Source organism: Oncorhynchus clarkii, chromosome 21 (genome assembly GCF_045791955.1).
Source record: "Oncorhynchus clarkii lewisi isolate Uvic-CL-2024 chromosome 21, UVic_Ocla_1.0, whole genome shotgun sequence".
Lineage (NCBI taxonomy): Eukaryota > Metazoa > Chordata > Actinopteri > Salmoniformes > Salmonidae > Oncorhynchus > Oncorhynchus clarkii.
The window spans coordinates 44,569,734-44,583,846 of NC_092167.1; the positions used below are offsets into that span (position 1 = coordinate 44,569,734).

General features: G+C 47.1%; 1 protein-coding gene across 1 annotated transcript; it reads right to left on the minus strand.

Moving 5' to 3' along the window:
* Positions 1–4,425: 4,425 nt before the first annotated feature.
* Positions 4,426–11,075, minus strand: LOC139379233 (uncharacterized). The gene is made up of 3 exons (XM_071122033.1): positions 11,065–11,075; positions 10,446–10,730; positions 4,426–4,699 (listed from the first exon to the last, which is right to left on the minus strand). Exons 1-3 carry the CDS (start codon positions 11,073–11,075, stop codon positions 4,426–4,428), a joined length of 570 nt encoding a protein of 189 aa, XP_070978134.1.
* Positions 11,076–14,113: the final 3,038 nt, after the last annotated feature.

The window sequence follows — 14,113 nt, forward strand, 5'->3', positions numbered from 1 at the left end:
ATGTTTTAATATCGACGATGAATTATCGTGAATCATATAACGGGATCTGTTTCTATTGAAGCCACCAAGCCTAAACCACACAAACACACACATCTTCTTTTTCTCATGGGTTTTCATTAGAGCCCTGTGGATGACAACAGAATATATGACTTGGCTTGGACTGAGGATTCTGGGAAAATAATGTAATTTTGGAACTGTTGATGGAACACAGGCTGCTCTTGGCCTGGCCTTCTCTTTGTGCATACTGGGGGAGCGGCCACAGCGCTGGGTTTAGTTTCCAGACCAGAAAGATCTGACCCAGCATAATTACTCCTTTACGTTTAATCACAACTGTGTTTAGAACCGCTTCTGAGGTCCCCTCAAAGCAAACCAGTTATGTCAAAGAGCCAGGACAGTTCAGTCGGTAGAGCAACAGACATGATCTATGAAGTGACGTTGCAATAAAGTAATGACGTGGTGTTGTTCACTTCATTCTCTATGCATCCTTATCCCCTTCTATAGAAGCATACACAATGTGTGAAGCCGTGCCACGTCGAGGATACTAACTGCACTGGTGCCATTGCAGAAGAGGAGTTTTACTCACTGAATAGAAGTTAAACATCCCACCTGAACATTCAAGCCGTCTTCTTCTGTACCCGAGTGCTCTATGTTCTCTACCTCCCTCCTTCCCTTCCCTCGTCCTTCTCCTCCCCTACATTCAGAGAAAGAAACACTAACCACATATTTCTGTGTAGAAACCCAGATGGGCAGAGGACCATGACAGAAGTGGAGTTCTCTCTGCCTCTTCTGCCTCTTCTGCCTCTTCTGCCTCTTGTGCCTCTTGTGCCTCTTGTGCCTCTTGTGCCTCTTCTGCCTCTTGTGCCTCTTCTGCCTCTCTCTGCCTCCCGGCATGGCTGAGATTGCCCTGTAATTACGGGCGGACAGGGAGGCTGACGGTGGATGTTGGACAGGGCCCATTGTTTGGAGAACAATGGTGTGGATAGGAAGGAGGAGAGTGAGGTATGATGGCATTGCTGGTTTGGTTTGGAACGCGGCTGTCTGCCTGTAGTGGGGGTGCTCGGCATTGGCTTTGCGCTCGCTGGGGCTGTGTGTGTGTGTGTTACAGATTATATAATGAAGAAATTGGAGGGGTGGCAAGCTGCAGAGAACAGTAGCAGTGTGTGTATGAATGATTGTGTGGTTGGAAAAGTATTCACTGTTTTAAATCCCACTTATCATTTGTTTGAATGTTTTTAGGTGGATGGATGAATCGTTGAGGCAGCAGGATCAGATAGTTTGGGCTTTTCTTGTAAGAGAGGAGAGGTTTAGAATAAATGGAGCTTGTGTTTGTGTCTTCTGGAGTCCTTCTATAGTCTTGTCCACTCCAGACATCTGAAATGTATGTTTGAATTGCATGGTAAATGCTGTGTGACCCTATTGCACAATGACTGTTCACTTTTGACAAAAGAAGAGAACAATTATAGGCCTGTCTTTCCTGTTGTCTTTCCTGTTGTCTTTCCTGTTGTCTTTCCTGTTGTCTTTCCTGTTGTCTTTCCTGTTGTCTCTCCTGTTGTCTCTCCTGGTGTGTCTCTCCTGGTGTGTCTCTCTCCTGGTGTCTCTCTCCTGGTGTCTCTCTCCTGTTGTCTCTCTCCTGTTGTCTCTCTCCTGTTTTGTCTCTCTCCTGTTGTGTCTCTCTCCTGTTGTCTCTCTCCTGTTGTCTCTCTCCTGGAGTCGCTCTCCTGGAGTCTCTCTCCTGGAGTCGCTCTCCTGGAGTCGCTCTCCTGGAGTCGCTCTCCTGGTATTTCTATGTAGTAAATTATGTTTTGTATAATCAATATACAATATTAATGCATACTTGCCTGTATGTAATCCATACGTGTGGATAGGTTATCATGATTCCATTGTACACAGCGTACTGCGTCACTAAGCCTCTAGTGAGAAATGGGGACTTACGCATTTACAATGTAATCCCACACATTTGTTAGCGTTGCCTTCAATAATATTTGGATGAAACGGGGCTGATTCTAGATTGGAGCAACAATAACAGATTTAGAGCGCGGGTAATGGGAGGAGCGCTGAGGAATGACTTGCTGGACCTTTGCTGTGTAACACTGTTTTGGGGATTAGCCAGAGAGGAACGGAGCTCTGTTTTCCAAACTCTATCTCCTGCGAAATGTCAGCATGATCTGCAGAGAGACGGGAATGAGTTCTGACAGAGAGAGGTGGTGAGGGGGGGGGGGGGGAGAGAGATGGAGAGACATAGAGAAATGGAGAATGAGTGAGCGAGGGAGGAAGAGGGAGAGACATAGAGAGAGCGCGATAGATGGGGGGGGGGGTGAGGGGGGAGAGAGATGGAGAGACATAGAGAGAGCGCAATGGTGGGGGGGGAAGAGGGAGAGACATAGAGAGAGCGCGATAGAGAGGGGTGGGGGGGAGAGATGGAGAGACAGAGAAATGGAGAATGAGGGAGGGAGGGACATGGACTGAGCGAGGGAGGGAGGAAGAGGGAGAGACATAGAGAGAGCGCGATAGAGGGGGGGGTGAGGGGGGAGAGAGATGGAGAGACATAGAGAGAGCATGATGGTGGGGGGGGGGAGAGGGAGAGACATAGAGAGAGAGCGATAGAGAGGGGGTGAGAGAGGGAGAGACATAGAGAGAGCGAGAGGGAGAGACATAGAGAGAGCGATAGAGAGGGGGTGAGGGAGGGAGAGAAAGGGAGAGACATAGAGAGGGGGCGAGGGAGGGTGAGACAGAGCGAGATCGATAGAGAGGGGGTGAGGGAGGGAGAGAAAGGGAGAGACATAGAGAGGGGGCGAGGGAGGGTGAGACAGAGCGAGATCGATAGAGAGGGGGTGAGGGAGGGAGAGACATAGAGAGGGGGTGAGGGAGGGAGAGGGAGAGACATCGAGAGAGATCGATAGAGAGGGGGTGAGGGAGAGAGAGGGAGAAACAGAGAGAGATCGATAGACGTGGGGTGAGGGAGGGAGAGGGAGAGACATAGAGAGAGAGCGATAGAGACGGGGTGAGGGAGGGAGAGGGAGAGACATAGAGAGAGCGATAGAGAGGGGGTGAGGGAGGGAGAGGGAGAGACATAGAGAGAGAGCAATAGAGAGGGAGAGGGAGAGACATAGAGAGAGATCGATAGACGTGGGGTGAGGGAGGGAGAGGGAGAGACATAGAGAGAGCGATAGAAAGGGGGTGAGGGAGGGAGAGAAAGGGAGAGACATAGAGAGAGAGCGATAGAGAGGGGGTGAGGGAGGGTGAGACATAGAGAGAGATCGATAGAGAGGGGGTGATGGAGGGAAAGGGAGAGACATAGAGAGAGATTGCTAGAGAGGGGTGAGGGAGAGAGGGAGAGACATAGAGAGAGATCGATAGAGAGGTGGTGAGGGAGGAAGAGGGAGAGACATAGAGAGAGAGCGATAGAGAGGGGGTGAGAGAGGGAGAGACATAGAGAGAGCGATAGAGGGGGTGAGGGAGGGAGAGGGAGAGACATAGAGAGAGAGCAATAGAGAGGGGGTGAGGGAGGGAGAGACATAGAGAGGGGTTGAGGGAGGGAGAGGGAGAGACATAGAGAGCGAGAGGGAGGGAGAGGGAGAGACATAGAGAGCGATAGAGAGGGGGTGAGGGAGGGAGGGAGAGACATAGAGAAAGCGATAGAGAGGGGGAGTGGACGTAGGACTTACAAGAACGGATAAGTCAGGAAAATAAGCCACAGGAAACCCTATACCTCTCTCTGGTACATGCTCACATATTCTCTCTCTCACTCCCCCGCTCTCTCTCCTTCTCTCTCTCTCTCTCTCTCTCACTCTCTCTCCATCTCTCTCTTTCTCTCTCTGTCTGCATGTGTCTCTCTCTTTCTCTGTGTACTTTATCTCATTCTCTCTTTTTCTCTCTGGTTGAAAAGTCTCTCTTTTGCCCTCTCGTCTACCCACCCTCTCTGTCTCGCCCCTCCCTCCCTCCCTCCCTCCCTCCCTCCCTCCCTCCCTCCCTCCCTCCCTCCCTCCCTCCCTCATACTGACGAGCAGACAAAAGAGATAAGGCTAAGGGTACAACTGAAGACGGGGCTACAGGAGAACAAGAGGCACACTTGACACTATTGAGGAAATGACAATGACCTTGTTGAGGGACGTTGCCAAACATCCATTTAATAATTGATCTGTCATCTGTTTATTTGTTTATCTCTGTTTATCCCTTCATCTGTTAAACCGATAGAGACACAAATAAACAGATGATCTCTATCAGTTTATCTCTTTCTTCTTAATCTCTCTCTTGTCAATCTCCCTTTTACCTCTGTTTCTCTCTGTCAATTTCTCTTTTCTCTCTTCTCACTCTATCCTTTCTTTCTCTTACCCCATCTCTCTGACACCCTTCACGTCTCTGTTTCTGCCCCCCCCCCCCCCCCCCTCTCTTTCAAATATCCAGGGTAAGCAGGGTAGTGATGGCCTATTGTGCAGAAGGGTGCAGGCTGGCAGTGCCCGGGGCTGTGTGACTGCTGGACCTCTGGGTGACTGCTGGACCTCTGGGTGACTGCTGGACCTCTGGGTGACTGCTGGACCTCTGGGTGACTGCTGGACCTCTGGGTGACTGCTGGATCTCTGGGTGACTGCTGGACCTCTGGGTGACTGCTGGACCTCTGGGTGACTGCTGGACCTCTGGGTGACTGCTGGACCTCTGGGTGACTGCTGGACCTCTGGGTGACTGCTGGACCTCTGGGTGACTGGCAGTATGTCCAGACACCTCCTGTGACTCCCTGCACGTTCCTGTCCCCGAGCCCAGACTGACTGACCCTGTGTGTGTGTGTGTTCCTCTGTCTGTGTTCCTCTGTCTCTGTCACACACAACAATGGGTTCAGGCAGCCACGGGTCTCCTCCACAGCTTACCAATGAATGTGTGTATTATGCAATTTGCGATGTTTGCAATAGAATAACCTGATTTATATCAAATGGTTTCCTCTCTGTTACCCAATAAGGCTAAACAGGAGCCAGCTCAGGACCTGGGTTTCAAACTTCAGTAAGTGGAACCAGACTAAAAGAGAAGGCAACAAAGTCAGGGTTCTATCAGTAGGGTTCTATCAGTAGGGTTCTGGGACATTGTGGACGGTCGTGTCACTGTTTCCATGTTATGGTTAACTAGCCTGTAGTTCCCCCCCCCTCCTATCTCTCTCTCCCTCTCTCGCTCTCTCTATCACTGATGGAGCTTGAGGCCCATTTATCTCTTACTCTCCTCCTCCCTCTCCCCTCGCCTTCTCTCTCTCACGCTCTCTCTCGCCCCTCTTTCTTTCTCTCTTCCTCTGGTGGGGACCATCTCTCTCTCCCCCCCCCCCCCTCTCTCTCTGGGCAAACGTGAGGCCCACCTCTCTCTCCCACTCTCTTTCCCCTCTCTCCTTCACTCATGTCTTGCCCAGCATCCCCACAAACAATCACAGAGCTAGCCAGCAGAGAGAAGAAGAAAGGAGCTTGTCACACAAATCCATTTCACAGATGATGTGGATGAGCTTGCTAACTACCCTCAGAAGGCCCAGACTGTTCCCTGACACTTGGATGCCATGCAGTCATTGTGGTTTGGACCAATGAGGTCACCCGTTGAAAGAACATCCAAGACATCACCCTATTGGCCCATCACTCATCTCACCCAATCACACTCTAGAGTTAGGCGCTAACCCACAGAGAAGGAAGAAGACGGTCTAAAAATGAAACCAAATAAAATGAAGAAGAGGGGGAAAGACTGGAATCTGTTTTTATTTAAAAGTAATCATCTGTCTTTAAACGGATAAGAGGAGAAGACGGAGAGGTTTGTCCTAGAGAGGACAGGCTGTTATGGCAGAGGCCTAGTTTCTCCTCAAACCCAACCCAGGCAGTCCGAGGTGTGTCTGTAAACAGACAAAACGTTTGTTGTGCTGTGATACTAAGCAGAGACAGGTTCATTGTTAGCTTTTGTGTCTGGAAACTTTACAGCTTTTTTTAAACTGATCTTTTTAAATGTGACCTCTGTAATCTGTGTTTTTTTTATTTTTTAAACTTTTTGTTTTAGTTTCTTGTCTCACTTTATACTTTGTTGCGTCCTTTCACAAGGCCCCAGCTGCCTCCTCTCTCCGTTTCTCCATCTCTCTCTCAATGTCTCTCTCTCTCTCTCGCTTTCCCTCTCTCTGTGTTCCCAGCGGTCATCAGTTGACTTGCTGGCTGTTGTTGATGACACCCGCTCACTTTGCCCCTCTGACCTCTAAACTTTCACCTCTTCTATTTCAGTCTTCTCTCTAGGAACGTGGAAAAACTGCCGTACAAACAAACACGACATTGACCAGTCTGTCCCTCTCGGGAATAAACAACTGATTTTCCGATATACCATCCTAGCTAGAATTGCACTGTTCTGGTAACTTTCCTAAAATTCCCAATTGTTGTATTATTCCTTCCCTGATTCCAGGTATCTTCCAACCCTAATCCTGACCCAAAAGGACCTTCGCCATCCCTTCAATTCTAAAACAAGAAGCAATGGGCATAGTGAAATGATGTCTGACCAAGTTATTGTCACCTTAACTATTGTTTAGCTACTATATCCATATAATGACTTACTGTCGTGTCCACATAGACACTCTCCATCAATTTGAGTCATCTGAAGATACCAGAGACTAAAACCGTGTCGTCTCGGCTGTTAGATGTGAACTGAGTTTAAGGGACTAATGTCTGAGATTATTCCTACTTTTATTTAGTCGTCATTCATCGAATCAGACGGAACTCGTAGCTCCAGAAAAGAGACTGAAGTGAATTTGTAATGTACACAACGTACTGTATGTTATAAATGGTGTTTACACAGGGAGAGAGATGTTCAGGCCAGCATTGTTGTCATGGTGGTCTGCACTGCAGGTTTATGGGAGTGTCCGTCTGGGATCTGTGACAACAAGTCTGATTGTTTTTTTTTTTTTCTCCAGACACGATGAACAGATTTCTAGGGATGTAGCCTTAAACCGCAGCCTAGCAACACGCATAATCACAATTAAAATCAGTGTGTTGACTCTGCCACGTCTCTATTATTTCTCCAATTAAACAATAGATGGAGGGAAAAGGATGGGTTGAAGAATGGAAGAGGAGAGGAAACACACACCCCCTTGGGAACGTTGACATGTAGATAGCTCGTAAAGATGTCTGATCAGCCAAGGCTTCGGTCCCTCCCCTCCTTGCTACGATTTAAAGATCCCAAATGTTTAGCTGTAAGCTGGACTCACCCAACTCCTTTACTTAAAAGGTTGAAAGGGACTTGTTTGTTTTAGAGGTCAAATATATACTTATTTTCGCCATTAATTAATGTTGGTTTGCCAACTGTCTTAAAAGTCCACGGAAAAACACTATATATACACATAAATGAATTGATTTGAGATGGTGGGGACATGTACCATCCCTCTCTGTGTCTCTCCCTCCCTCCTTTTTAGTGTTTTTTTTCAACAGCACCACCCTGCCACGCTTAGAGAGGGGGGCCAGAAGAAAGAAAACAAACGGCCAAACTAACACAACCGAACGCCAAGCTCAAATTCAACCATGACGGGCAGCCGAGCGAGCAAGAGCAAGCCTGGCGTTTAAAAAAAAGCCCTTTTGTAATGTATATTAACTCCAGGGGGCCCTTGTCACCTGACAGACCATTGTTCTGTGTGGGCCTGCGCCCCGTCACAGGAGCAGGTTGCATTGTTTATGGAGATTGGGCGCGGGTGCTGACTGGGTGTCTGCTAGGCAGGGGTTAAAAAGGGGAGGGATGGGGGGGGGGCTGTGACCCTGAGCAGATGGCTGGGCAGGGGCTCTGCTGAGCCAGAATTAATAGCGTGTGCCATGTCACATTGTCTGAGACGGGCTGCCTAAAAACCAAACTGCCCCCCTCTCCCTCCCTCTGCTGTCTCCCTCTCCCTCAATACCCCTACCCTTCCACTCCCTCTCCACCACTACCCCTACTCTTCCTCTACCCCTCCTCTCCCTCACTACCCCTACCCTTCCACTCCCTCTCCCCCACTACCCCTACTCTTCCTCTACCCTTCCTCTCCCTCACTACCCCTACCCTTCCTCTCCCTCACTACCCCTACCCTTCCTCTCCTTCACTACCCTTCCTCTTTCCCACTTCTCCCTCTGCCTTGGCCTTCCCTCTCTTTCACTCCACCTCTCTGCCTCATTCTGCTGCCTCTACTCCCCTTCTCCATCCTTCTCTATCTTTCTCCCTCCTCCCTATTTCTTCCCACCCCTCCTTCCTTCTCTCTCCTCCTTCCTCTCTCCTCCTCCCTCTACCCCCCCTCCCTCCGTCTCCCTCCTGTTCCCTCTTTCTTCCCCCCTCCCTCCGTCTCCCGCCTCCTTCCTCCCTCTACCCCCCCTCCCTCCATTTCCCTCCTCCTTCCTCTCTCCTCCTCCCTCTTTCTTCCCCCCCTCCCTCCGTCTCCTTCCTCTCTCCTCCTCTCTCTACCCCCTCCCTCCATCTCCCTCCTCCTTCCTCTCTCTTCCTCCCTCTACCCCCCCTCCCTCCATTTCCCTCCTCCTTCCTCTCTCCTCCTCCCTCTTTCTTCCTCCGTCTCCCTCCTCCTTCCTCTCTCCTCCTCTCTCTACCCCCTCCCTCCGTCTCCCTCCTCCTTCCTCTCTCTTCCTCCCTATACCCCCCCCTCCCTCCGTCTCCCTCCTCCTTCCTCTCTCCTCCTCCCTCTACCCTAACAGCTGGAACTACAGTCTCCATGGAGTGCTCCTTCAATGGCAACTTCACTCTTTTTACAAACACTCCTTCGCTCTCTCTCTCTTTCATCCATTCATTCACACCCTTGCGCATTCATCTTGCTCTCAATAGCTCAAATAAACATTCATTCACAGGTTTGCTCATTCAGTAGGGGCTTTATTGGCAGACAAATGAGGCACCTGTGTTTCAAAAGCTCTCCCGCTGAATGGCCTGCTCTCCTGTTCCTCTAGCACTCTAGCTCACTCTCCTTCTCCTCTTCCTCTCCTTCTCATTGTCTCTCTTCCTCTCCTCCTTGTCTCTCTTCCTCTCCTCCTTGTCTCTTCCTTTCCTCCTTCTCTTCCTTTTCCTCTTCCTCTCCTTCTCCTTGTCTCTCTTCTCCTCCTCCTCCTCTCTCTTCCTCTCGTTCTCCTTGTCTCTCTTCCTCTCCTCCTTGTCTCTCTTCCTCTCCTCCTTGTCTCTCTTCCTCTCCTTCTCATTGTCTCTTCCTCCCTCTTCCCCTCCTCCTCCTCTCTCTTCCTCTCCTTCCTATTCCTCTCCTTGTCTGTCTTCCTCTTCCTCTCATCCTCCATATTCCTTTCCTTCCCCTCCTCCCGCTTCCTCTTCCCCTCCCTATTCCTCTCCTTGTCTCTCTTCCTCTCTCTTCCCCTCTTCCTCCCTCCTCACCCACTCATTCCCTTTTAACAGCCTACCATAACAAACACTATACATTCTGTCCTCCTAGCAGCTCCTACTGCTCATCACATAACAGTCCCTGCTGTCTAGTCTGGGGTATGCATCCTCCAACAAACATTTCCGGGGCCTCTTCAGAATCCACGGCTGGCTGCCAGGAATTGGACAGTGGGTCAGAGGGCCGCCGGACCCCCTCGACGGGCCCCCTCTCCTAATCACCAGTGCTCTTCCTGACTCTCTGGGCCCCCCGGCTGACAGTCAGAGAGATGGAGGACGAGGGGGAACCAGAGGGTCAAGGCCTCATTGCAGCTCACTTGGCAGGCTCATACTGTGGGGCTGTGTGTGTTTGCCTTTTTTGTGTTAATCTATGTCTAATTGTGTGACGCTGTATTTTTTTCTGTGTGTTTTATACTGTGTGTGTGTGTGTGTGGCAGAGAATCAAAGGTCAGGGTTAAAAATGTTGCAGTTGACAAAGTAAAGCAGTCCATCCAAACACTCTCTTCACAACGATAGCATTTAGAATTAGCAACAAGGAGGAAACATGGGTCATGTAATACACCACACAGAGAGGGAGACCGTGATGGGACTTTAGACAGGATCAACTTGAAAAGTAAGGTATCGCCACTGTCATTCTGACGACCTAAAACAACATCAAGGAAATGTTTTTGCTTTATTTTGGTTCAAGCAAGGTTTTATGAGTTGGTTTTATCCATGGATTGTATTAGTTTTTTGTAATTGCTGGGACTGCTCTAAAAATATCAATATATATGGTGTTAAGTTCTCGCTATATGTGACTGAACCAACTTTGTGTCAGGAGCACATTGCAGAATAAGGGCACTAAACCCAAGCTTAACCAGCTGCTGAGCTTAGTTTACTGTACATGAATATCTCATAAGAATTTACACAAAGTGGAGAGATATAGTTTTTTTTTTGGAAACCCTCTTTGTTATGACATCTCTGTCCTTTTCCCTCTTTGTTATGACATCTCTGTCCTTTTCCCTCTTTGTTCTCGTGTCTGGTTTAGGTTTGAGCAGAGATTCTGTACAAGCCCTCACTACAATGAAAACCTCCCAAAACATTGGAATGGGTCCTTATCGAACGGGTCCTTATCGAACGGGTCCTTATCGAACGGGTCCTTATCGAACGGGTCCTTATCGAACGGGTCCTTATCGAACGGGTCCTTATCGAACGGGTCCTTATCGAACGGGTCCTTTTTGAACGGGTCCTTATCGAACGGGTCCTTATCGAACGGGTCCTTATCGAACGGGTCCTTATCGAACGGGTCCTTATTGAACAGGTCCTTATTGAACGGGTCCTTAATGAACGGGTCCTTATTGAACGGGTCCTTATCGAACGGGTCCTTATCGAACGGGTCCTTATTGACACTGCATATGAAGATTCAGGAGCAAATATTTCCACCAGATCCTGACGACAAACAAAATAATTTCTGTTGAGGTTTGGAGAAAGGTCCATTTTGTTTTTTATAACAGAAACACAGTGTGAAAGTACATATTGACTCATGATTTCCACATAGCCTGAAGGGAGGAACATGAGTGTCACTTACAGTAAAACTATGTCTGCAGTAACATACTATCCAATAAAGACTTCCCGATCACATCAGTTTCCTTTGCCACAGTGTGAATGTAGTTGCTTACGCAAATCAACACGTGGCTCCAATGTCCTTATTGTATGTTTTAGGTTACTACCATCGGCCCAAACCTGCCTGACATTATACCAAACGTGTCTAATGTTATTAGGCTGTTAAGGAAAACTACAGCAGGCCTAAGGCGACTGAAGAGTTCACAAAGCTTATTGTAGATGCGTTTAAAAGCATTCACAAGTGTGCATGGTATGAACTCAATTTTTCACTTTGCACATTACTTTTGGGCATTATGAAAATATCACCCTAAAAAAAAAACACACAATAAAAAATGGCTGAAGAGAGAACATTGGAGTCACAAGACCTTGTAAGTAAAAACCCTCAGGCCTCATTGTTCCTCTCTCTTCAGTATGAACTTCTCAGACAACCTGTGGCAGCAGCACTGCATCCTAGCAGATTCATATCAATGATATGATATTCCTTCTCCTGTTTGGAGTTGCTGAGTCATTTGACTAATTACATTTTCATTGAATGGAAGCGCACACACGACAGGTCGCTTGTTCGAATCCGTCAGCCGACTAAGTGAAGAATCTGTCAACGTGCCGTTGAACAAGGCACTTAACCCTAATTGTTCCTGTCAGTTGCTCTGGGTAAGAGCGTCTGCTAAATGACTACTGTTAAAATCAACCTGCATTATCTCACTGTGACTAAGACATTATTCTAGATATCTGTTCCCTATTATAGTGCACTACTTTTGACCAGGGTCCATTAAAAGTAGTGCACTATATTATACGGAAAAGCTAGCCTTTTGGGACGCAAGCCAGGATGTTTGGGTCTAAACTTGGGGGAGTTGTCAATCAGTTTATATAGAACGTGCTATGTACGGCAGTCTTTTAGAAAGAGAGAAAAAAAAGTGAACATCTTCAAGGGGGAGAGTTCAGTCTGTCCCTGAAGGGGGAAAACACATGATGTGATCTCTACCAGAAAATGTGATCTTTACTGAAAACGCATCATGTGAATGGCTGATGTTATCATCATTTGCTTATCACTAGTTTTGGTGGCCTGTTCCAGGGTCTTAGTTTAGAAGATTGGACATCTTCTATGGACTATAGAAAACACTCAAATATTACAGCCTTGCCATTTGCTGGTGTAATATGGACATGCCAGGAAACCTGTTGATGTGGCTATAACCTCATTCTACTATTGAGAAATCCTTCACTTAAGTTCCTTCCGGCTCACACAAGCCAAGGCTACTTACTTTACTACAAGTAGAGGGTTGAAACTATTATGGCAAAATACAAAAAGTTATTGTTTAGCAAATAACTAATTTGGGATAATTCATAGTCTTTATAAAGGATTCAACATATTCACGTTTTCGTAATATAATGAATAATACATATTTTCAGAACTCATGATCATTTCCACCGTTTAAACAAAACAAATCAGATGGTGCCGCGGCCCCAAGGCAAAGACAGAACTGTAAAAGATACTGCCAAGGTAGAGCCTGCACAGAGCCAGGGTGAGCAGACGACACTCATATACTTTTTATTAGACTGTTTCCCTCATATGAAATGGGAATACAATCTGCCATGGACAACTCCACTGGGGTGATTATAACACAGTTGTTGTCATAGGTATAAGGTCTAGGACTTGGTAAAAATAGAGAAATTAAAGATATATATATATATATATATTTTCATGTTTTGTTAATAATGTAATTATAGTTTCCAATGCTGATAAGAATCTACTTTTGTACATTTATGGTCCATTTATGGACTCATTCCAAATGCTTGTAAAATATGTTTGACATAGATTTATGTCTAATCAAGAGTTTGATTTCTTATGAGGTTTTATATTGACTAACAAGCAATAAAACCCTCATTAATCCCATAATGAAGGCAATAAATTCTCACATTGTGACCGATACACATGGACAGGTATGTCTGGTTTCACATTGTGACCGATACACATGGACAGGTATGTCTGGTTTCACATTGTGACCGATACACATGGACAGGTATGTCTGTTTTCACATTGTGACCGATACACATGGACAGGTATGTCTGTTTTCACATTGTGACCGATACACATGGACAGGTATGTCTGGTTTCACATTAACAGTACGTTTGTAACCATGTCAAGTAACTTCATTTTGTAAGCCTTAAAATGTCATGATTGTATAGATCATATATCGTGTAACTGAATCGGACCCCTTAAGATTTGTCAAGTGACAGAAATGCCAATATTTACGGCCCAAGGCAGATTTTCTTGCTGTATCTCTTTATCACAGCTTGTAAAAAGAAGAAGAAGAAGAAATGAGCTCATCATGTTTGTAACATACACAGTCAGAATTCTCTTAGCACTATATGTACAACTTATCACCCCGTCATTGTGACACCATAACAGAAACGCTCTGCTCCAGGCTTTCGGAACACTCACAGTCATGTGATGGGGGATCTTTGAGTGGAGGGTGAGAGATATAAAGGGGGGGGGGTCGGGCCTTTTAAAGCCCCAGCCTCTCCGCCTGGACTCCATGTCACCTCCAGGTCCCCTTCCATTTGATTTGTAAAGCTGACTGGCCTGTGCCCCTCCTAGGCATCCCGGTACAGGCAGACATAGCCACCCTGTCTCACCGTCCTTCATGCCTTGAACTCCCTCACACCCACACACTAGCCATGCAAAGTGATGTGTGACTCTCGTCTTGTGAGGCGCTGTGGCTTTGATTCATAAAGAGAACCGGATAATATCTGAGTTGGATCTGACAGATGCAGAGGCTTGAAGAGGTTTGTTTATATGGGGGTGAAGGAGAGAAGCGCATGCTAGGTTACAGGGTAAATATGGTTTTCCTTCCTGTTTTTGTCTGCCTGTCAGTCTGGCTGTCTGGCACCTACACTTTCTGTTCTTTTTGTGTCCATCTGAAAGTCTCTGTCTGAGTCTGAAACCTTTCTCTCTCTCTCTCTCTCTCTCTCTCTCTCTTTCTCTGTCTGTATGTCTGTCTGTCTGATTCTCTATCTGACTGTCTGTCCAGCTATTTTAAGTTTCATCACAACAGATTCCACACAAATCCCTGCTGAAGAACCTGTAGTTTCACTACTTGTTTGATCGTCTGGCTTTTTTCCTCATTTGCTTTCACAAAGCTCAAACCAAACATAAAAGATCAAATAACCT